We start from the raw sequence: 25,000 nt of genomic DNA, 5'->3' as shown, positions 1-25,000 counted from the left end.
GGATTGTTTGTTGTGTGCTACAGGAGTCCATCTGAATCCTAGAGTGCCATTGATGGTTGGGTTCCTGATGGTTAGAAAATATTAGCATGGTGATGATGGTGATGGAATTACTTTTTATTGGTTGGTGACAGGTATATTTTTGTGATTCCAGTCCTGGTCCCATGTCAAGCAGCCATGTGGGCTGGTTATATATTTTTTTTTTTATTTTACAGTTTGGATATAAATGATAAGTGTTTGAAGAAACATGCCATGGCATCACATTTTATGGTTTATGTATGTATTTTTCTTTAATCAAGCATTACATTGTGATAAGTGGTTTTGTTCATGTAGGGACAGTGTATAAGCCTCACCATATATATATGGAAATAGTAGCTGAACATGTGACTTTCACACCATCACTACACTAATGAAATCTTAACTCATATGCCTGTAATGCCTAGCTTTGACTTAAATAAGTGCAAAGAGAAAAATATAATGCCACATTAAAATTTTGTCAGACATTAAACACTGACCATCAAGCTAAGCCCTTGTGGCTGCATCACTGAGTTACCAGTTATATATGAAAATGATACAGCTAATTGAGAAGATTTTTTAAGAAGGAAAATCTGACATTGATTTTATTGATTTCCACTGTACTCTAGTTTACTCATAGCATAGTCATTGTATTGGTTAAGTTGAATTTCTTATGCTCCAACAATTAAATTGTAAAAGGCAGATATTTATCTGGTTGTAAGGCAAGGTCAATTTGAGCTGCAAGCCTGGAAGGCAATTGCATACCTCAATCTTGGGAGATACTGAGGTTATCATGTGAATGTTTTAGATGAAAAGAATCTTTTGAATCATTAAATCCAGTGTTTCTTGACAATTATATGAAAGATTATTCCTTTATTATCTGGGAATACAAATACTGGTTGGAGTATGTGCTCCATTACATACCCTGTAGAAGCAAAGTTAGTCCAGAGAGTGACAAGGATTTCTTGCATGTAAAGGTCTTGTACACGATGCCAAGGTTCTATTAGGTCAGGTAACTGAAGCAAATATCTTATATCATCCCCATGTCCTGCCACTGAAACATAGAAATGGTGGACTATGCTTGTGTTCATAGGAAAGGAACTTGTCTGCAGTGCTGGTTCTCACTTATTAAAATTTGCAATAGATACATGAGATTACTGACTGATATACAATGTGATTGTTATTGATGTTGTTCAGCAAGATAAATAATTACATCACCATTTTTGGTGATTGGTGTTTTACAATTCATCTGCACCATTACTGTCCAGAAAATGCCAAGATTAAATTGTAAATACTTACTTGGTCTTATCTGTGTAGCATTTCTAATAATGTATTCATACGATCTCTCAGGCTCATGGTCAAACTGGTACATGAAGGTCTTCACGTTAGAATCTTGAGCATGGAAGTCAGTTGTTCTTATGTTGTTGATGCGATAGTAATGGTCAGTGAGAATCTTTTGGTTGAGAAGAAAACAATTTTAGAGCTATTCTGAACTGATTATGTATTGTTGCTAATTATATATATATATATATATATATATATATATATATATATATATATATATATATATATATATATATATATATATATATATATATATATATATATATAAAGTAATACTCCGCTTAACGAACAGGATAGGGGGTGTCAAAACTGTTCATAGAGCAAAAATTCGTTAAGCGGACGTAATTTTTTCATAGGAAATAATGGAAATAGGGGGGGGGATGCATTCTGGGCTGGTCCCCAACATACCACATGGGTTAAAAAAAAAAAAAATGATATATACGTTTGGCAGCATATTGGGCCACCGGTGTACCACTACTTTTGTGATGTCATATGAGTCATTGGAAATTAAGGCGGTGTCACACTAGCACTTTTTCTGTCTACTTTTTCCATCGTTTTTCAGAAAATCGATAATATTTTGGCTGCAGCCTGTCACACACAATATATCTATATCTATCTATCTATCTATATATATATATATATATATATATATATATATATATATATATATATATATATATATATATATATATATATATATATATATATATATATATATATATATATATATATATATATATATATATATATATATATATATATATATATATATATATATATATATATATATATATATATATATATATATATATATATATATATATATATATATATATATATATATATATATATATATATATATATATATATATATATATATATATATATATATATATATATATATATATATATATATATATATATATATATATATATATATATATATATATATATATATATATATATATATATATATATATATATATATATATATATATATATATATATATATATATATATATATATATATATATATATATATATATATATATATATATATATATATATATATATATATATATATATATATATATATATATATATATATATATATATATATATATATATATATATATATATATATATATATATATATATATATATATATATATATATATATATATATATATATATATATATATATATATATATATATATATATATATATATATATATATATATATATATATATATATATATATATATATATATATATATATATATATATATATATATATATATATATATATATATATATATATATATATATATATATATATATATATATATATATATATATATATATATATATATATATATATATATATATATATATATATATATATATATATATATATATATATATATATATATATATATATATATATATATATATATATATATATATATATATATATATATATATATATATATATATATATATATATATATATATATATATATATATATATATATATATATATATATATATATATATATATATATATATATATATATATATATATATATATATATATATATATATATATATATATATATATATATATATATATATATATATATATATATATATATATATATATATATATATATATATATATATATATATATATATATATATATATATATATATATATATATATATATATATATATATATATATATATATATATATATATATATATATATATATATATATATATATATATATATATATATATATATATATATATATATATATATATATATATATATATATATATATATATATATATATATATATATATATATATATATATATATATATATATATATATATATATATATATATATATATATATATATATATATATATATATATATATATATATATATATATATATATATATATATATATATATATATATATATATATATATATATATATATATATATATATATTTTGCCAAAAGGGGCACTTTCCAAGGCAATGGAAAAAGTTAAAAAAAAAAAAAAAAAAAAAAAAGGCTCACTGAAGATATCATTCCTTAAATAGGACACTTCAAAAGAATATCTAAAATCATGAGAAATATCTTAAAACCTCTTTTTTACAAGAGGTCAAGCCATAAGTAGGAGGAAATACAGAAGCAAGCAAGAAAATCCAGTTCATCAGGAAAAGAGATGAAAGACTGAGAATATTAATTCAGCTTTGTATCAGGAAGGAGGACAGAAGAGGGTTGGGAGAAAGTATAGAAAGTCTTGTATAACAAAATTGGGAAGAGGATTAAGTATATAGATAGTTAGTAAGATCAGAAAACCATTTACCATGAAAGTAGCAAAGAAAGATGTAAGTGAGACAAGAAGTAAAATTTCCAGTTTAGATTATTAATAAAGGACAGATTAAGGTAGAAAAGTTGAACATTATTGAATATAAGCCATCTAGAAGGCTGTTTCAAGTTGATCAATGGAGCAGTTAAGTTTTTGAGACATTGAATAACAAAGTTTGTTCTTTACCTATCAGAAATTCTGGTGCTTAAATATGTTACAGTGTTGTTGTTGGTGTGTCCTTCCATTCACTGTCTTTGGTGAGGTGTTGTGTGTGACTGACTTTATGGTGTCCTTTTTTGCCTCTCGAGTGCTAACAATTCCTCCCAAGCACCCATTGAGTTCTGGTGCCAGTCGTAGCAGTAGGACTGAGGAAGCTAGATTGCTAATAACACTCACAAAGAAGGTAGAAAATATTGAGAGGCACAAGAGAGATGAGATGAGTGAGTTACCCTCACTGATACATTCACTATGTAGTGGTGAGAGTTATGTACATTTTATAAGTTTAAATGATTCATCATGTTCTTTGTACCTATGCTGTTTTCTCTCTGGTTACTTTATTGACAGTTCTGTAATATAGTGACATTTGTTTTGTTTGATATTGTATGTTTGAGCTCAAAAACTAACCTTTGATAAGGATCATGAAACCTAACCTCTTTTTTGCCATGATTACTGTGTTTTGATATAAGAAAATTCATTATATAAGTACTATGCTAATTCAAAAGGAATCTAACTGTTTGTACTGCAGGGACCTCCTTGTACTTCCTACATTCTTTCAAGTTTCTTATGATAATTATATTAGAACTCACTTAATTTAATTTAACATACCTGTGTTAGGGCAACCTCATCTTCATGTGTAAAATTGAAGTCCTTGTTGTAAGGCATATACTTGAACAAGACACGCTGAGCCAGATACGTGGGATTTTCATTCTCTGTCATTGCGAGTAAGATTGGCCCCATCTTTGTGATATTGTTGTTCAACTCCTGAAGTACCTGTTTTCCATTCTCACTGAATAGAACTGTGGTTAAGGTACTAAATTAGAATTAGAGGTGCTTATGATGTACAGTAAATATTCTCTAACTTGCTCTATTGAGTCACATGACTGGTTGGACTACAGTAAAATTTCAGATATGCTACAAGGTGATTTGTGTAAGATATTCTTCTTCAAGCAGTGTTTGGAGGTATTACACTGGAAAAATGTTTCTCGGGATGAAACTAAAATGTAATGATGTTGCTCTATATACACAGTTTCTTGTTATGCTGCACCACAGAAGTAGATTACTGAGAAAAGTGCTTATTGCATTTATGAACACTGAACAACATGTATAAATAAGCAATTAATGTCATTATACCTATCCCAACACCATTGGCGTCATCCTTTGTGTTACCACTGATCACGTCCACCTTATTATAACGACCTTGTTTGAGCAGCACTACTGGATGGTCTGGTAGGAAACTTCCATCAATGCTTGGTCCAATCGGGATTGGCATGTTATATGGTCCCTGTAAGGTCACCAGCTTCAGCATCTCAAGTAGTGAAAAAGGATTCTTATGTGAAGAAAAAACTGTTAGTCTTTGATGTGTAGTATGCTAGGTCAGTGATGAAAATGGGCTGGATTAAAGTGAATGAAATGGCACTCCTTCAGAGCATGTGTGTGTGTGTGTGTGTGTGTGTGTGTGTGTGTGTGTGTGTGTGTGTGTGTGTGTGTGTGTGTGTGTGTGTGTGTGTGTGTGTGTGTGTGTGTGTGTATTTACCTTATTATATTTACCTAGTTGTATATTACAGGGTTCAAGTGGGGCTCATAGTGATCTGTCTCCATATCTACTTTTATCCAACTTTTCCTTGAATTTATGTACATTTTCTACTGGTACAATCTCTTCACTCAAGCCTTTTCAAATGTCCACCATCCTATGTGAAAACTAAATTTTTTAATGTTCTTCAAACACTGACTTTTTCATGATCATCTTGAAGTGTCCTCTTGTTCGTCTGTCATCCTCCGTCAGTGATACCAGGTCTTGTCTATCTATCTTTCCCATATGGTTTACTATCTTATACAGTGTTATTAGATCTCCTCTCTCTTATCTATCCTTCAAATTTGTTGGTTTCATTTTCTTCAGTCTTTCTTCATAGGGAAGATCCTTTATTTCTGGGACCATCATCGTAGCAATCCTTTGGATCCTTTCTAGATTCCTGATGTCCTTCTGCTTGTATGGTGATGACACCACAGCTGCATTTTTTCTTTTATGTAAGAGAGAAAGACTGGTCAAGGGCAACAAAATATAAAGAAAAGGCCCACTCAGGCACCAGTCTCTTTACAGTGCTGAAAGAATTAGCTTAGGACAGGGAAAAATGTCTTGAAACCTCTGTCCTGAATGAAGTCAAGTCATAGGAAGTTGGAAATACAAACACAGGTCAGGGAATTCCAGAGTTTGCCAGAGAAAGGAATGAAAGATTGAGAATACTAGTTAACTCTTGTATAAGAGAGGCTGTGTTAACACAGATGGTGGAAAACTTAGAAGATTCAAGAATGTGGACACGAGAGCAAGTCGAATCATTGTGCACATAGATGCAACATCTAGCTTTGGAATGAAAATGAGTACAGAGAAAGTAGGAAGGAACAAAAAAGGGGTTGCTGTCAGTTGCCTCAGACAGCTGTGTTTCAGTGAGGAAAAGAATATGAGGTTTAGTAGAGAAGAGATTGTGTTCTACAGATAGAAAATTTGATCTAAGATGGTGAATGTTGCAGAAGTTAATGAAGAAAAAGTTTAGGGAGGTGTCTAGACATTTTTGGTAGACACGGAGAGAGCAGTCCGGCCTGATCTTGAATGCAAAGATACTTGTTTTATGCTTACAGTGGAGGAGGTAGATGATATGTGTGTGCCATATAGTGGGACCAAGAACAATATTTATCCTGTGTCAGAGAAGCCTCCTAGCCCCTCTGTGAGGTCTGGCTGGGGTGATGATGTTGGTTCAGGCTGGGGTGCTGATATGGGGCCAGGCTGGGGTTGGTTTGGTTGGAAGTATTTATCCAGCTTGGTCTACTTGACTTTCTTGTATTGTTGTCTGATTATTCTCTTAAAATTCTTAAGTTGGACTTTTGTCAACAGAGCATGACACAAAATGCTTCTTGCACTTCAGACCTCTGGATAACTTTCTTCACTTTCAACAACACCTTTTACTTCTCCAACTATTTCTTCTTGTGTCTGGTGGTGGTAGTCTGGGTCTGTCACTCTCCTCTAGCCATTCATACAAATCATCAACTGTTTCTCCTCCACTCTGTAGAATCCAGTGAAATCATCACCCTCAAAACCTTCAAAATCTATCTCTGGGTCTTAGTCCAGCATCAGTTTTTTCCAGCTGTTTGCTAGTGTTGTGTGTTTCATGTCCTTCCAGGAGTCAGCACAATTATAAATGGCATACTTTGTGCTGTAACTTTTTATGTCTTGAACTGTGAGCAACACCCTTGTTGTTCCTCCTCCACCTCCACCATCACCTCTATCAGGTAGCGACATTAATAGAGTTGCTTAAGTAACATGATCCATGGGCTGGATGACACTTGTTGTATTTGATTGAATAAACATAGCTTATTGTACCATCAGTGCTCTGTAAATTTTTCTTTGTCGGGGTGTGCAGGTGCATTGTCTAACGACAGCAAAGCTTTCATCTCTTCATCATCAAATTTCAGTTCTTCCCTCTGATACCTGCAAATTTCTGGCACAAGATGATTCTGAAACCAATCTTGAACCATGCTTTCTTGGAATTGTGGTAGATAACTACGAGTTGTGTCATGTAATCTTTCACCATGCGTGGGCGTTCTGATTTGCCAACCACAGCCAACTTAAGCCTGTGCATATCATTGGCATTGGCACAACACAGCACTGAGAATCTCTCCTTACTGATCTTCTTGCCAGTAACTTGATCTTTATGTACAAGTGCTTGAGGGTTGTTTGGCAGATCTCCAATTTAGGCCAGTTTTATCACCATTGTACAGCTGAGCCATAAGCAGGTGTTCATCTTTGATCAGCTTATTAAGCTGTTTTCTGAATGGTTCAACAGATGCTGTGTCAGCAGAGCAAGCCTTGCCATGCAGCTTTCTGTTCGTGATCCCGTGACGATGATGGAATTGCCACAGCCACTAATCACTTGCTCTGAACTTCCTGATACCCATATGCTCTGCCATAGTTTCTACAGCATTGCACAGAGTAATCTCTGTCACTTGCACCCCTGCAACCTTGTCCTGCTTGTACCACTCAAACATTGCCTCCTCCAAACTGGCTTTCTTGCAAATTCTGTCATCAACTTTTCCCATGTTGTCCATATTAAATTCCACTGCTTAACCTCTCAACTTGTCTTTGGCCCCATGAATATCAGAAACAGTTTGTTTTTCACACCGTACTCCTCACACACTCTTGCCACAGACATACCATGGCCCAGTTTTTGCAACAGCTCAAATTTCTGATTTATGGTCAAGTTGGTGACCTTCCTCTTCACCCCCCTTGCTCTTGAAGCTGTTGAGGACATGTTGGCACAAAACATTACACGTGTCAATCACAATCTAAGTTATCAAGGCTTTCAATATATACCACCAAGTGCAACCTGGGCGGGTAGTTCAACTTGGAATTTAGTCCATGGGTCGGTCAGTCTGATTTATTGCAAAATCTGAGTTATTGGGGTTCAAGTTATTAAGGTTCAACAGTAATCCATTTGTGTCTTTCTGGAGTCAGGGTGTCTTGTATAATCACTCCCAGGTCTTTCTCTTCTCTCCTTTTCATTATAACGTCTTCTCCCATTTTGTATTCCCATATAGGTCTTCTATTGCTTTTACCCATTTCCATCACATGGCATTTCCTGGTATTAAATTCTAATTCCCACTTTTGGTTCCATTCCCAGATCTTGTCAATATCTTTCTGCAATTCCATACAGTCCTCTTTATTCCTTGTTACTCTCAAGAGTTTTGCATCATCTGCAAATAATTTATGTAGCTACTTAAAGTCTTAAACCCTCTTGTATATTGTTAATATATAAGTGCAACATAATTGGTGCCAGCACTGAACCTGTGGGACAATGGTGTGTGTGTGTGTGTGTGTGTGTGTGTGTGTGTGTGTGTGTGTGTGTGTGTGTGTGTGTGTGTGTGTGTGTGTGTGTGTGTGTGTATTTACCTAATTTACCTAATTGTAACATACGGGAAAGGAGCTATGCTCGTACTGTCCCGTCTCCATATCTACTAATGTCCAGCTTTTTCTTAAAATCATGAATATTCCTTGCGTTGACCACTTCCACGTCTAAACTATTCCATGCTTCCACCCTTCTATGAGGGAAGCTATATTTTTTCACATCTCTCCTATAAGTGGCCATTTTTAGTTTTTTCCCATGCCCTCTCGACACTCTTTCATTCCACATACACAGATCTTCCCTATCCATTTTTTCCATGCCAATCATCACTCTGTATATTGCTATCAGGTCTCCCTTTCTCTTCTGTTTTCCAGGGTCGGAAGTTGCATTCTGTTCAGTCTGTCTTCATAAGTCAAATCTCTTAAGTCAGGCACCATTTTTGTTGCAGCCCTCTGTACTTTCTCTAGTTTCCTTATGTGTTTCTTTAAGTTCGGAGCCCACTGTATTGTTGCATATTCAAGCCTTGGTCTTATCATTGCAGTAATTATTTTCTTCATCATTTCTTCATCTAAATATACGAACGCCACTCTTATGTTCCTCAATAAGTTCAATACTTCTCCAATTATTTTGTTTATATGTCTCTCTGGCGATAGGTCATTGGTAATTGTCACCCCAAGGTCTTTTTCTTCATGACTGTGTGTGTGTGTGTGTGTGATTCACTGTTTGATCTGCTGCAGTCTCTGATGAGACAGCCAGACATTACCCTACGGAACGAGCTCAGAGCTCATTATTTCCGATCTTTGGATAGGCCTGAAACCAGGCACACACCACACACCGGGACAACAAGGTCACAACTCCTCGATTTACATCCTGTACCTACTCACTGCTAGGTGAACAGGGGCTACATGTGAAAGGAGACACACCCAAATATCTCCACCCGCCAGGGAATCGAACCCCGGTCCTCTGGCTTGTGAAGCCAGCGCTCTAACCACTGAGCTACAGTGTGTGTGTGTGTGTGTGTGTGTGTGTGTGTGTGTGTGTGTGTGTGTGTGTGTGTGTGTGTGTGTGTGTATTTCACAGACATAAATAGGTAATCCATCAACAGTTCTTGATACTAACCCCGAGGAAAGTAGGAATTTTCACCAGGTCCTCTACTGTTGCCTGTCTGAAACAGTCCAATAACTGCTGACTTTCACTACCAGTGCAGTTTAGTAAAGTGCCAACCTTGTTGACATCTTGAGAAGCTTTAAATAAGTCAAGCAGTAATGCTGTCCCAGAGTGAAGGATAGCACGCTGGAAAAGTTCTGTAAAAAAAAAAAAAAAAAAAAAAAAAAAAAACATGGATATTATAGCTGTCTGAATGTTATGAAAAGGATTTTGGAATGCTTCAGGCCACAGTATTGCTTATCACAAAAATATTGTTAATTAGAGTCCTGTTACTACTTCACCTTTAGAGCTTGGTGAGAGGATATGAAAGTGGACTGAAATCCCTCCAGCACTAACTCCAAAGATGGTGACTTGCTTAGGATTGCCACCAAATAGCTCGATATTGTCCTGGACCCACTGGAGGGCCAGGACCTGATCCTTGAGGCCCAGGTTACCCGGTAGAATGTTGTCATTTGTTGAGAGGAAGCCTGCAGGATTAATAATTAGAGGTAACATTATATTAGACCAACATTAATTCTTTCTCCACCAGGGCATATGTATACAGTTTCTCTTGTTACAGACTTGTGGCTAAATTTACATTGTCAGTTGGCAACAATTATTTAGTAGAAGACTCTATAATGGATAAAAGAATTTTTATTAATGTATGTATAGATTTTGTGCAGCTGTCATTACTGTACTGCTTCACTGACAAACTCATGAAATTTGTGACAAAGGATATAACAAATTTCCAGTAGAATGATTCAGGGATTACACACACACACACACACACACACACACACTAGTGTGCCCAGGCGGTAGTTCATGGTGACCAACACAATGTCTTTCTGCATCAGTGGTGCTGGTGAACCTCCTTCTCCCGCCGAGCTAATTGCAAAACCGCCGCCGTGAATGTACACCATCACAGGCAAGTTTGAAGGAGATGGCTGAAATTATGGCCATATATTTCTTGTGGAAATGTTCAGTAAAGCACAGTGCATGAACAGCAAGAAAAGTTTTGATTATTGAAATACAGTTTAGCAGATTATTAATATTTTACTAGATAGGTAAATTAATTGAGTGTTTTTGAGTTTCTAAACCATGATATTTGGTGTCCCAATTAGGAATAATACAAAGATAAGAAACTAGGCACTCAAAGGGACGGACATTATACCTATTAAAAGTAATTAATTCCTGTTGAAAAATGTGTGTAGTGAGGGATCTTGAAAAATGCAGGTTATAGTAATCCACATCATAGTGAACGAGTCACTGCAGGGATATTTGCTTTGATTACAAGTTACTTGCTACTCAGTGACAGTTATAAGTTGATGACTACATTCTTTTAAATATTTAAATCACAGTACATTGATCTTGAATGATTACTATGAATGAAAATTTCGGAGATTGTTCTATTGTTTTCTACTGAATTGTTGTCCGTCTGTCAGTATCTGATGCCTGTTGGGGAGTGATCTCATATGAAGGGAATGACCAATTGACCGTGATTTTTTTTTTTTCTTAGAGCAACTGTCCACAAACATATCATCAGTGTGCATGGGACTGGAGATTAAGTTTGAAACCCAGAGAGAGAGAGAGAGAGAGAGATACCTTGGGTGTATACACGTTGAGGTAGAGACAGTCTTCCTGTCCCTCGATTGCCCCTGGAACACGAGAACTAAGCTGCGGACACTTGGGGATGGGCAGCGAGCCGTTCCTGACGCCGCTCCATGGGTCGGCAGGCTCTGGATTCTGATGAAGGAGAAGACTGTTGTGGGTGGCGTTCTGCAGGAGACGCTGGGCGGCGACGTGTAGGGGAATAATTGGTCGCTGACGCTGGAGCAGGGGCGCCTCTTAGCTCTTACCTTGAAGCGAAGAGGACCAACAGGTGGCTTGGCGTAGGGGATGCTTTTGAAACTGTAGTACATGCGGCCGTTGATTGCCTCCTCTCGCGATCCCGTGATAGCGCCCTGCTGCAGCGTCACTTGCACCGTGGCCTGCTCCGCCGCCGCCACCGCCACCATCGCCGTCACAATCGTCACCGCCAGCATTATTCTGTGGAGGAACGCAAGCCTGAAAGCAGATGGTGCGAGTAGGACCCTGTCGCGTCAGTCTTATGTAGTTATGCATGCATATTGGTGTTCATGAAAGTCTGTATCGTGGTGCAGCTCTTTGCAAACCTCCCAGACCACTATGCTCCGTTATCCTGTCACAACACCAGCAGGTTATGTTGTCAGACTAGAGATTCAACAGATTATCTCGCAGTAAAAAGACGTGATCAAAGCCTTCCTGTTTGCTCTGTTTGTGGTCGATGTAAACTTACTGAGAGGCGATACGAGGCGTGAGAAGTGGTGCTCTAGCGCTGGCCTGGGACGGAATGCAGCAGGTTTTATGCTGTTCCTACCCTCTTTCTGGCCTCCTCCTCCTCCTCCTCTCCTCCTCCTCCTCCTCCTCCTCCTCTCTTATAGATGTATTTAAGTAGGAAAACTTTGCTCCTCGGGCATTGACCCTATGCACAGGTGTGGTTTTCAGGGAGGAGGGGGCTGGTTGTAGTGTTTCTTTTTCCATCTTTTGTTCTCTGTATCTCTGTGATCTTGTCCTTATGTTGACGATTACGAGTTTCTGGTGAGAAGGTGAGTTTTTTTTATGTCATCTTTTATCAACGCAAGAAATGATTTTTTGAAATTCTTATACCTTTAATATTGAGCATTTTTACTCCATTAAATTGTGCTAAAAAAGTTCCATAATGTTATGTCATGAAAACGGAGAATATTGTAAACATTTAAAACGGCATTGACCACGTGCACAGGTTTGGGTGACGGGTAGAAGGATGTTGGTTGTAGCTCCTTTTGTCTTTGTTGTCTTAATCAGTCAACATGTTGACTCATATATTCAGAATTGAAAGCATGTTAATAAGATACTTGTTGCTGTGGATGATGTTGAGGTAGTACTTGTACTGTAGGCTGACGAGTGTCGTTAAGTCTCCCTTTTAACCTTGCTTCTCATTGATTGCTAAAGGAATGTTTTTGAATATATTTGTTCTACTTATTTACTCTTTTCACTAAGCTTGTTTTTAAAGGCAAATTCGAAATTTGGAAGCCATCGGAAAACCTGCACTCTTGCATTGTCTGCTTTTTCTCTGCGAACACTCCCATCAGATAATATGTGTAATGTTTGCTTCTCTCAGTGTACATGAAGCCTTTAGAGTAAATGTTGTCTCCTCCTCTATATTTTTCACTATTTATAAGTCTTGTGAAGGCTGTGGCGGGAACTAACCTGAAATTCACTATCAGGCCCATAACACTGAACTGAAACAAGAAACTTTTAAACTGAGTCATAACACTTAACAAATTGTTAACAGTAATATCTCAACTATTGTCCCAGTCTATCCTCAGGGGGAAGATTCTTAAACATCTGCCACTTCACAATTTATGTGATCGCCAGTATGGCTTCCGTCAAGGCCGCTCTACTGGTGATCTGGGTCTCCTTACTGAGTCTTGGTCATCCTCTTTTATATTGTTACTGTCTTGCACAAGGCTTTGATCTCCATACTAACCTCCTACGGCTTCTATCCTTCTCGGTGCAACTTTATCTCAAGTTCTATTGTTGCTGTAGTAGATGGTCACTGTTCTAAATCTATTAACAGTGGTGTGCCTCAGGGTTCTGTCCTGTAATCCACCCTCTTCCTATTATTCATCAATGATCTTAACCAAACTTCTTGCCCTATCCACTCTTACGCCGATGATATCATCCTATACCTTTCCACGTCTTTTCAAAGATGACCCTCAGGAAGTCGTCAGGTAACGCAGGGACGCCACAGAACGCCTGACTTCTGATCTTTCTAAGATTTCTGATTGGGATAGAGAAAACTCAGTTGTGTTCATTGCCTGAGTTCTTCCATCTATTAACTCGACACAACCTTCCAGACAACTATCCCGTCTTCGTCAATGACGCTCAACTGTCCCTCTCTTCTACACTGAATACCCTCGGTCCGTCCTTTACTTATAATCAAACTGGAAACTTCACATCTTATTTCAAGTTAAAACAGGTTCTACGAAGTTAGGCGTTCTGAGGCGTCTCCGCCAGTTTTATTTCACTCCCCCAACTGCTAACTGTACAAGGGCCTCATCGCCCTTGAATGGAATACTTTTTTTTTGTATGGAAGAGGGAAAAACGGCCAAGGGCAACAAAAATTGTGATAAGGAAAAAAAATAATAAAGGCCTGTGATGACGGTCCCTGAATAAGCTGAATAAAAATGGTCAGACGTGATTCCCAGGATGATAATATGAGTCATCTTTTTTTCATTATTATTTTTTTTTATTTTATAATATTGTATGATGAATGTATGTGTAGTTAGTGCATGTAGTTTTGTGTGAAGGAAGAGAATTGTCTTTAGAGGCCAGCCTGTGACTGTCTGTACCCCTTGTATTGTGAGACACAATGGGAAACTTTCAGTGAGGTCACAGCTGGCTTTAATGATAAGTTCACAGCACCCATGAACCAGTGCTGTTAGACTTTACTGGGAGTAATTATCGTTTTAGCAGGTGTCTACTGCCTCCTCCATGTATGAGGGGGTTCCACTCACATAGTTTTATTAGTTAGGGTGGAATGAAAAGCTTTTCGTCTCATCAACAGCAGCTGAACTGTTAGAGGCAAGGGAAGACTAAAAGTGAATGAATGTTGGGAGGGGATGGAAAATGTCCAGCGGGCAGATGGGCATGTGTCCAAGGGTAACGTGTTCAACGGGGACTGTCTCAGTGGGGAAATTGTTCAGTCGGGCCGCCGACACCCTTCCAGCACACACACACACACACACACACACACACACACACACACACACACACACACACACACACACACACACACACACCGCGTTGTGTAGTGTAATGGTTCGTACGCTCTGCTCACTACCGAGAGGGCTCGGGTTCGAGTCCCGGGAAGCGGTAGGCAAATGGGCAAGCCTCTTAATTTGTAGCCTCTGTTCACCTAGCAGTAAATAGGTACGGGATGTAACTCGAGAGGTTGTGGCCTCGATTTCCTGGTGTGTGTGGTCTCATGTCATACCAAAGGATTGGTCATATGAGCTCAGCTCTTTCCGTAGGGGAAAGGTTGGCTGGGTGACCAGAAGATCGTGGTGAATACGAGTAACACACGCCTCCTGTAGCAGCGCAACATAGCGTACTACAGCAGCCTCTCTGTCAACACCATTGTAATAAAGTTATATAGGATATCAAGACAGCAAAGAAGTCTTATCCAAGAAAATGCGCCTCAAACAAGGAAATATCAGCAAATGGTACATCAAAAGCAGCGTCACATATGGCCTTAACACACATCTATTCCCATCCTTTCTGGGGCACACCTGCCGACCCGACAAGCAGGTGAATTCATTAACCCACTTTTCCAACAACTGTAAGGGTCACTGCCTGACATTGATCCCTACCTGCCCATACCTCCACCACTCTCCAGTCCACGAATATAAGATTGCTCACGTGTTAAACAAAATGAAGACGAGACGTACCGCCACGATAGACCCTCCTACCTGATTACTCGTACATTAAGAATTCTCCGCTAAATGAATACTAATATGTTCCGTCAACATTTCTCACTGTCAGAGTCAGTGTCTTGTTGACTGGAAGACCGCCTGTGTCGCCCTCATCCCCAAAACAATCATAATCTTGGTCAGTCATTGACCTCAGACCAATCAGAATCAACCCAATCCTTTGTTCTGCTATATTATTAAACGTTTATTGAGTATAAATACAAGATATACATACATAAATGTATGCATAACATATATACATACATATATACAAATACTCAAAGTTGTGAACATAAAGTCCTTCTCTGCCATAATTTACACTGCATCTACAGTAGCTTGGAAAAACGCAAGATCGTATATATACATATATATATATATATATATATATATATATATATATATATATATATATATATATATATATATATATATATATATTCTCTTTTAAACATACGAGGTTAAAAACTAGAGCAACTTCAGCGTTGTTCAGTTTTTTTCAGGTTATTTTCGATTTGTCTAATCAAGTCTTGTTTGTACGGTGCGTAATGCTCCAAAGAGCTGTACAAAATTTAAATCGTTTGCAACGGAGCATTATTCACCGTACAAAAAGACTTGATTAGACAAATCGAAAATAACTTGAAAAAACTGAACAACTCTGAAGTTGTTCTAGCTTTTAACCTCGTATGTTTAAAAGAGAATATTCTTCCTGGCTACACAAACATAAAATTATATATATATATATATATATATATATATATATATATATATATATATATATATATATATATATATATATATATATATACTTACTTGATTGAGTGTAGATCTGCTAAAGCGTAAAATGTTGAGGGTAGAGAAAAGTCGCAGTCAAAACACCACGTCTATTCAACTTGTTATTTTTCGGGACAGACACTATCCCAATGGTGTAGTCACAGTATGTACTTAGGAAAGAAACCTTTACCGATTTGGTACTTGGTTATGCATTCTTTGTTCCGAACATTTATAAAATTAACTCAGTAAAAACTTTTGTATATGTAGCTCTTGGACTAATTTTGATATATAGGTCGATAGGTTAAAAGAGTATTTTACATTCAATGGATATCCGTAAGCTTAATTTGAGAAATATGCGAAGCAGTTTTTATGGAATAAGTTTAACAATACAGACAAGGAAACTGAGGATAAACAAGTCAAGTACCTTCAATTACCTTTTCAGGGTCATATTAACTATCATATTAGGAAGAAATTAACAACTTTTTTACACAAACATTTTCCAAATTTAACCTTTTATCTTTGTTAATACAATACCATTAGATCTTTTTTAAAGTATAAAGATAAGCCAGCTGATCCCTTGAGCTCTAACATCGTATAATGGTTTGCGTTGTCCCGGTTGTAAAACAGGGTACATCGGTTAAAAAAACCGAAACTTGAAATTACGTATGTGTTAGCACAAGAACATCTCATTTAGGACAGGGAGATAGATATCAAATCCAGGTTTTTCAGTTATAAGAAATCATTCAAGAGATTTAGATCATGCTTTTAGAGAACAGGACTTTAAAATTTTTATAAAGCTAGGACATAATCTGAATTGAGAATCGTTGAATCAATGCATTTATAAATATAAATCTAATCTTAATAGTAAAGAATCATCAATCGAGCTAACTGTTATTCCATGTCCCACGTCATATCTCTTTGTTCCTATCTTTTATGTTTTCTTGTTTTTATCCTCTCTTAAATTAATGTTCTACATTTTTTTATTGTTTATTTTTCTCCTTTTGAAATTGATTAAGGGATTGAAATTTACCTTCTTTTGAAATTTGTGGATTAGATGGGTGTGGTACATGACTGTGTCAGGGCTGGGGAATGTAGGTGATCACTTGCTCAGGACCTCTATCGTCCGGGAGATCTCTGGTGCATGGGGAGGACGTCCCACACGTACTAATTGTACTTTTTCTGTGTCTGAAGATGGGATATTGTCTGTCCGAAACGTAACAATGAGTCGGATAGACATAGTGTTTTTACTGCGACTTTTCTTCCTCACCCCCCCCACCCTTTCTCTCTCTCTCTCTCTCTCTCTCTCTCTCTCTCTCTCTCTCTCTCTCTCTCTCTCTCTCTCTCTCTCTCTCTCTCTCTCTCTCTCTCTCTACATACATACATACTCGTATGTGGCTGGGACAGGGGAAGGATGAAATAATTAGTAGTGTGGTATTTTTACCTTTTATTGTCATCAACCAATTATGCATGATAAAGTTTCAAGATTAACATCATCATTTTATATTTGTAGGAAACATACCAGTTTAAAAGTTAAGTGTTGTGAGACTCTGCAAACAAATTAAGTGCATTGAATTTGTAATTTCTTATATTCTCTTTCTGTACGAAACACCATTGGTGATTGGTTTATTTATGAATTTATTTACTGTGGATTTTCATTATCAAGTTACATTAGCGGTGTATTGTGGAGGATGATTTATCAGTAGACCAGAGAGTTTCCTGAGGTGTTCAAGACACCGAACATGCAGAACTACTCTTCTGCATCTTGAAGGAACAGCTCTGGGTAGAGCAGCTTGGTGGTTTTAGTTGGCAAACAATTCCAGAAGTTCAGAAGCTGCGAATGGAAACAAAGTCATGAATATTTAGTGAATGGCAATTAAGTCAGTTATCTTGTTAATGAAACCCAAATCTTTGCTAACTATGAGGATTTTGTACTAAAATCAGGCGTTTTCACAATAACGATTGTTTTGTGTGACTCAAAAGGCTAATCATTGCCTTGCTAAAATAGCCAAGTGTTAGGAGGAAACGAAAATCAATTGGATAATTTTTAGTTTATCATCCTAACAGGCAAAACTTGCATATATTTTCCAACAAGTGTACTTATTAGTTCTACTTCCAGTATATCCTGAAGTTGCATAAATAGTCATAATAGATGAGTATGTCATGAGGTGTGACTATTTATTGTTCCAATATGCATGAGGGAGAGTTTGATGCTAAGTGCACTTGAAAGGAAAATGTTTTCTCAAGCTTTCCATTGCAGTGAGAGGTGACAAGCATCAACGCTGCCGCCTCCACTCATTATACCAGGTTGCGTGTAGTTTTCCTTCCTTACCGATCTGTCCGCCTGCTGCATGGTGGGCGTGGTGGTGATAGACAAATAGCGGAGAGGATCACTGGGTGTCACTGGAGCCCACCTGAAGCCCAGATCGCCATTGATGGTTGGGTTCCTGAAGGAAAAGAGAGGTCAGAACTGCACCAAACTTGCTGCTTGATCTGGCCGCACTGAATCTTTGTGATTTACTCTGATGGGAATACTCAGACTCGGAACACAGAGGTCTTTGCCACCTACCCTGTGGAGGCAAAATTGGTCCAAAGAGTGAGGAAGGTCTCCTGTACATGGAGATCCTGTGGACGATGTAGGGGCTCCAGGAACTCTGGGAACTGGAACATATATAATATGTCGTCCCCGTGTCCCGCCACTGCAACGCAAGAGACGATGGGTGGTGTGTGTTTTGGCATTAATTGGTGGGCGGAACCGTTTTTTTTTTTTTTTAGCATCTACATGGTGGTATCAGTGAGAGACTGGTTGCCATGTGAATTTCTTTGTTTTAGAAAAAGAGTGAATGTTATGGGTTTACTCACTTTGTCTCTCAATGGAAGTGTTTGTGAATAATGTCATGAAGGACTGCTCAAGATGGTGATGAACCTCATACATAAAGACTCTGCTTGTACGTCTAGCGTGGAATCCAGCTGATTGTGCGCCGTGAACTTGAAAGCCTTGGTTCCCTATAATCTTGCAAGAAAATTTTTTAGTTAAGGTGCCTTAAAAAAAATGTAGTTTTGAAATATATATATATATATATATATATATATATATATATATATATATATATATATATATATATATATATATATATATATATATATATATATATATATATATATATATATATATATATATATATATGTGTGTGTGTGTGTGTGTGTGTGTGTGTGTGTGTGTGTGTGTGTGTGTGTGTGTGTGTGTGTGTGTGTGTGTGTGTGTGTGTGTGTGTGTGTGCGTGCGTGTGTGTGTGTTTGTGCGTAATGGGTCTCATCACTTCCCAAGATACTTACTCTCGTTAAAGCAGGTTCATCGTCCATCGTCACGTTGAGGTCGCTCATGTATCTGAGGAACACACGTCGAGCCAGGTACACTGGATTCTCCTCTTTTGTCACCCCAAGTAGGATTGGCCCCACCTTATTAAAGTTGTCGTTCAGCTGTTGTAGTGCTTCCTCTCCTGCCTTGCTGAAGAGTCCTGTGGTTGAGATTTATTAACGCGGTATGCTCTCCTTTCTTATAGAATTAATGAATTTAGAAACCAAATGGTATAAAGAAAAATGAAGATTAGCGTCTTTTTCTTCTTTTTTCATCACCATTGCAAATCCAGTGTACCTCAATGACACATACACATACACACACAAAAAAGAACGAACTTGGTAGTGAAAAAAATTATACCTGCAGTTACCAGGTTACCCTCGTCTTGTACCGTGCCAATTATCATATCGACGTTGTTATAGTGGCCAGACCTGATCAGGATGGCTGGATGATTTGGAAGAAAGGATCCGTCTACGCGTGGAGCGACAGTAAGGGGTAGACCATACCACTTCTGAAAGGGAGGTAGAATGGTAATCCTGACAAACCACTTGAATAAAACATTTGGCTCACAGTTTATCATGGTGTAGTTTGTTGTTACTGACCCCTAGACTGTACTGAGCATACACCAGGTCTTTCACCGTTGCCTTCTTGAAACATGTCAAAAGTTGTTGGCTTTGTTCCCCATGACATTTGAGTGTTTTACTGACGCTGATGGCACCTTCCCTAGAGAATTCAAGGCTGGCAAGAAGTGCTGTGCCCGACTGGAGGATAGCTCGCTTGAATAATCCTGAGGGCAAAGAGTTGTTAGTAGCTGCTGAATGGTCTAAAGCTTTAAACTGTTACTAGAATGATACCTGCTTCGCTTCAAAATAATGTAATTGCATAATAGAAAATATATTGAAGAGATTTTGATAACCCATACCACGGGAAAACGGGGAAAGGATGTGAAGATGGGCCGAGATTCCTCCGGCGCTGGCCCCGAAGATGGTGACCTGGTTGGGATCGCCACCCAGGCTCCTAATGTTATCCTGCACCCACTGGAGAGCCATAGTCTGGTCCAGGAGGCCCAGGTTACCCGGCAATACATCGTCCCCCGTTGAGAGGAAGCCTAAGAGTAGAGTGCAGTGGGGTTACAAAAGATCTTGTTCCTCAGTTGCAGTGTAATCGGGTCAAGTTGGATGGAGTTGATAAAGGATGATGGTCAATGAATGTTTCCTTGGGCAAGTGTGCCTTAATGGAGGCGTGATACTGTGGAAACAATTTATATGAGGTATCATTGTCTCTATTGGGAGAGGGACCATGAATGTTCTCTGGCCAGGCGATCCTTTAGTTTCCAACAAGAGGTGTCTTAAAACTTCCTCTAACCTTCTCTACATTAAATAAATTAGTGGAAGAGTTAACCAGTGTCTTCACGCTTCCATAATTTTTTCACAAGTTTGGCCAATTTTTTCGATTTCTGTTCCATAATTTTAATTTATAGGAAGGTCATCATGAGCTTCCCTCATTTCTCTATGTGATTTTTATGACTGTGGCTGACCTCTTCACACTAAAAAAAAGCCTCATTTATCTATATGCAGAGTATTGTCCTTCCATATCTAGAGATTCACTTCATACAATCTTCTTAAACAAGTAAAGAGGATAAATATATTTGCCGAAAACCAGTCAGATGGTAATGACTAATGATATAGATGAGATTAAGTATAGATGAAATTATGTATAGATGGTCTAAACTGTAAAGGATCAGGGCAAGAACAGAGGCACCGGGTTTGAGTATGGTGTTATGAGGGTCTGTAGGTTTGGTGGTGTCAAGACTAATGATTTCTGTATACCGTTAGTCGCACTGTCAAGGGTAAGGGGTGTAAGTTGGGAAGGGACTATTTGGCATGTTAAGTACTTGATGGTCTTCTTGTGTTTACGGAGTGGAAGTGTGCGTTGAGTAATTGTGCTTTATGTTTAGGTGTGATCATTAAAGGGTTACTGTTGTTTGCAATAGTGTTGGTGTATTGGCTGCGTGTCTTGAAGAATTTTGAAGTTTCTTTTGTTATTATATTATTTGTTTGGATTTCATGATTTGTGTATTTTTTGACTTTTTTTTTCCAAATTATACGCAAACCGACTTTCTTGGGTGTTGTATAATGTCTGAGCGCGTCTGTATAGTCTGTTTCTTGCTGTATTGTTTGCGTAATATTCTGAAGAACAAGGAAAGTGTTTATTTACATGAAAATGTCTTTTTGGTTGTGTAATTAATGTTCATGGCAGTGTGTATGGCGTGTTTCAGGTTATTAAAATTAAATGAGAGGAGTTTCGAGTGAGGGTCTGTGGCAAAAAATGTTTAAGATATAGGCAGTCACACACACACACACACACACACACACACACACACACACACACACACACACACACACACACACACACACACACACACACACACACACACCTAGGGCTCCCAGGCGGTAGTTCATGGTGACCAACACAATGTCTTTCTGCATCAGTGGTGCTGGTGAACCTCCTTCTCCCGCTGAGCTAACAAGAAAGGCGCCGCCATGAATATACACCATCACGGGCAGGTTGGATTCATATGGCTGGAAAGATATACGTACAGTGCATGCGCATATATATATATATATATATATATATATATATATATATATATATATATATATATATATATATATATATATATATATATTTGATTTCAGTATGAGTAAAAAGTTGTGTGTGTATAACAGTGTATACCTTAGGTGTATACACGTTAAGGTAGAGACAGTCTTCCTGTCCGTCGATTGCCCCTGGAACACGAGAACTAAGTTGTGGGCACTTGGGGATGGGCAGCGAGCCGTTCCTGACGCCGCTCCATGGGTCAGCAGGCTCTGGTTTCTGAGGAAGGAGAAGACTCACTTGTGGGTGGCGTTCTGCCAGAGATTCTGGGCGGCGGCGTGTAGGGGAATAGTTGATCGCTGGAGCAGGGGCGCCTCTTAGCTCTTACCTTGAAGCGAAGAGGACCAACAGGTGGCTTGGCGTAGGGGATGCTTTTGAAACTGTAGTACATGCGGCCGTTGATTGCCTCCTCTCGCGATCCCGTGATAGCGCCCTGCTGCAGCGTCACTTGCACCGTGGCCTGCTCCGCCGCCGCCACCGCCACCATCGCCGTCACAATCGTCACCGCCAGCATTATTCTGTGGAGGAACGCAAGCCTGAAAGCAGATGGTGCGAGTAGGACCCTGTCGCGTCAGTCTTATGTAGTTATGCATGCATATTGGTGTTCATGAAAGTCTGTATCGTGGTGCTTTTTGCAAAGCTCCCAGCCCACTATGCTCCATTATCCTGTCACAAAAGGATAATGGAGTCTGACAACAGTCATGTTGTCAGACTGAAGATTCAACAATAAACAGACGAGATCAGAGCCTTCCCGTTTGCTCTGTGCTTGATGCAAACTTACTGAGAGGCGATACGAGGCGTGAGAAGCTTGCTCTAGCGCTGGCCTGGGACGGAATGCAGCAGGTTTTATGTTTCTCCTCCTCCTCGTCCTCCTCCTCCCTCTCTCCCTCTCTCTCTCTCTCTCTCTCTCTCTCTCTCTCTCTCTCTCTCTCTCTCTTTCGTGTAACCTTGACTTAATTATAAATGCATGTAAGTAGGAAAACTTTGCTTCTCCGGACATTAACTCTATGTACAGGTGTGGTTTTCAGGGAGGAGGGGGCTGGTTGTAGTGTTCCTTTCTCCATGTTCTGTCTTCTGTGTTTCTGTGATCCTGCCCTTAGGTTGACGATTACGAGTTCCTGGTGAGTACCGGAGTTCGACTGTAGTTGATATGTTAAGTTGGTCTGGACATTTTTTGCTTGTTTGGCTGCCGTAGCTCGCCTTAACTAACACTGGTTTTGACCTGGAGTTTTTTTTTTCATATCCTTACCAACGCAAGAAATAATTTTTTTTATTCTTGTATGTACTATTAATTTTGAGCATTTTTACTTCATTAAAATATGCTAAAGAGTTCCATAATTGTATAATGTATGTGTTATGAAAGCGGGGAATGTTGTAAACTTTTAAGAATATTGAAATCACTTCAAGATCTTTTAAATTCACAGTTACATGTACCTGGAACGTCGGTGTGGCATTATGACCTTCAACTCCTCTGCGGGTTTTCCCAGATGTTGCCAACAGGACGATCACTTGTAGTGGTGGTGGTGGTTTTGACAGCGGTGTAAAGTAGATTCCTTTTGTATATCTTTCAACTTATGTAATTGTAAAACGATTTGTTATACTCCATTTCGTAGTTCACTTATCGGAACACCACCGTCGAGAAATCTTAGATTATTTAAGTTAGATTATTTATTCCTCTTATATTCCATTTCAAGGTTAAAAAAAATCGCCTTGCTTGAAATTCTCCATATGAGGCCTTCAACCTTTATACGGGTAAGGGCTCTAATGGTGCAGATACTCGTAAGCAGGAAGTGAGGTACTATAAATAGTATGTAGAGTAAACTCAATAAATTAAGATATGCTGCACCTTTGCTTTCCACATTGAAGTATATGAATAGAAAAATAATAAATAGCGCCTCGTCTGTCGTTTATCTGCATTGTGAAACATCAAGCGCAACGAATGTATATTGTGTTTGCTTTTAATGAGAGAAAATATAAGGTGAAATTTAAGATATGAAAGTAGACAAAATGTAAAAATCTAAACAATACAAAATAATTGTATGTAGATTAATGAATTAGCGAAAAAAAATACGATCAATAATAATAGTTATGCTAATGATGATAATGGTAATAATATTAGTACAATGATAATAATAATAATGTTAATGGTAAAGATAATAATAATAATAATAATAATAATAATAATAATAATAATAATAATAGTTTTCTTATCGGTCCAACAAATCCTCATGAATATATAAGTAATAACTTTTCTTTTTATTTCAATGTTAAGAAACTTATTGCGTTTGAAATGTACAGTGTTGAAATGATTTACATAGCAATGTGACCTACACTTTTTCAAAGATCATGTTCCTGAGGATTTCTTTCTTGGAGAGTATAATTTAGTATATATTTTTGTCATGTAAAACTGTTGGAGACTTGAGTGTTCGGCAAATCACGGTTCGAAATATTGAAGATGAAAACAAGAATCAGCATTTATTGTAAACTTTTGCTCTGGAGTCAAGCTTTCGAGACTCCGCAATCCACAAGATTGTCAATAGGTTGTGAGTGATTTCCACCCACACACATAAGTTTTGAGTTATTTTATTATTTATATATTTGTGTTAATTTGTTTGTTTGTTTAGTATGCACACTTCTGGCGTGTGTTGCCCTACTGATCAAAATTGAATAACCAGCAAATCAGT

The 25,000-nt window shown here is 37.2% G+C and overlaps 3 protein-coding genes across 5 annotated transcripts in view; all 3 read right to left on the bottom strand.

Moving 5' to 3' along the window:
- The window catches only part of LOC123514297 (esterase FE4-like), a 13,441-nt gene extending 1,005 nt beyond the window's left edge, over nt 1-12,436 (bottom strand). Inside the window, exons 1-11 of one of the 3 annotated variants that reach the window (XM_045272116.1) lie at nt 12,316-12,436; nt 11,858-12,047; nt 11,604-11,744; nt 10,803-10,945; nt 10,304-10,491; nt 9,975-10,159; nt 5,095-5,245; nt 4,570-4,760; nt 1,312-1,465; nt 937-1,066; nt 1-64 (exon numbers count right to left, since the gene is read on the bottom strand). The exon at nt 1-64 is cut by the window's left edge and continues 51 nt beyond it. In XM_045272116.1, coding sequence (XP_045128051.1) covers nt 1-64; nt 937-1,066; nt 1,312-1,465; nt 4,570-4,760; nt 5,095-5,245; nt 9,975-10,159; nt 10,304-10,491; nt 10,803-10,945; nt 11,604-11,744; nt 11,858-12,043 — 1,533 coding nt within the window. In that variant the 5' untranslated portion in view covers nt 12,044-12,047; nt 12,316-12,436. Of the gene's footprint in view, nt 65-936; nt 1,067-1,311; nt 1,466-4,569; nt 4,761-5,094; nt 5,246-9,974; nt 10,160-10,303; nt 10,492-10,800; nt 10,946-11,603; nt 11,745-11,857; nt 12,066-12,172; nt 12,192-12,315 lie in introns of those variants that run through there. The other 2 variants (XM_045272117.1, XM_045272118.1) reach the window with 2 other exon arrangements.
- Nucleotides 12,437-17,732: 5,296 nt separating this feature from the next.
- Nucleotides 17,733-23,173, bottom strand: LOC123514181 (juvenile hormone esterase-like). Its single transcript, XM_045271830.1, has 12 exons — nt 23,098-23,173; nt 22,645-22,834; nt 22,395-22,535; nt 22,096-22,240; nt 20,581-20,766; nt 20,261-20,445; nt 20,019-20,169; nt 19,637-19,818; nt 19,163-19,313; nt 18,870-18,999; nt 18,633-18,747; nt 17,733-18,134 (listed from the first exon to the last, which is right to left on the bottom strand). The coding sequence occupies exons 2-12, from the start codon at nt 22,828-22,830 to the stop codon at nt 18,051-18,053; spliced, it is 1,656 nt and encodes a 551-aa protein (XP_045127765.1). The 5' UTR covers nt 22,831-22,834; nt 23,098-23,173; the 3' UTR covers nt 17,733-18,050.
- Nucleotides 23,174-24,772: 1,599 nt separating this feature from the next.
- Nucleotides 24,773-25,000, bottom strand: part of LOC123514180 (esterase FE4-like) — a 7,788-nt gene continuing 7,560 nt past the window's right edge. Inside the window, exon 11 of the mRNA XM_045271829.1 lies at nt 24,773-25,000. This exon is cut by the window's right edge and continues 139 nt beyond it. The gene's annotated coding sequence lies outside the window, so the exon portion shown is untranslated.

This window comes from Portunus trituberculatus, chromosome 37 (genome assembly GCF_017591435.1).
Source record: "Portunus trituberculatus isolate SZX2019 chromosome 37, ASM1759143v1, whole genome shotgun sequence".
Classification (NCBI taxonomy): domain Eukaryota; kingdom Metazoa; phylum Arthropoda; class Malacostraca; order Decapoda; family Portunidae; genus Portunus; species Portunus trituberculatus.
Note: the sequence above shows the minus strand (reverse complement) of the source record. Positions and strands in the feature narration are given on the sequence as shown.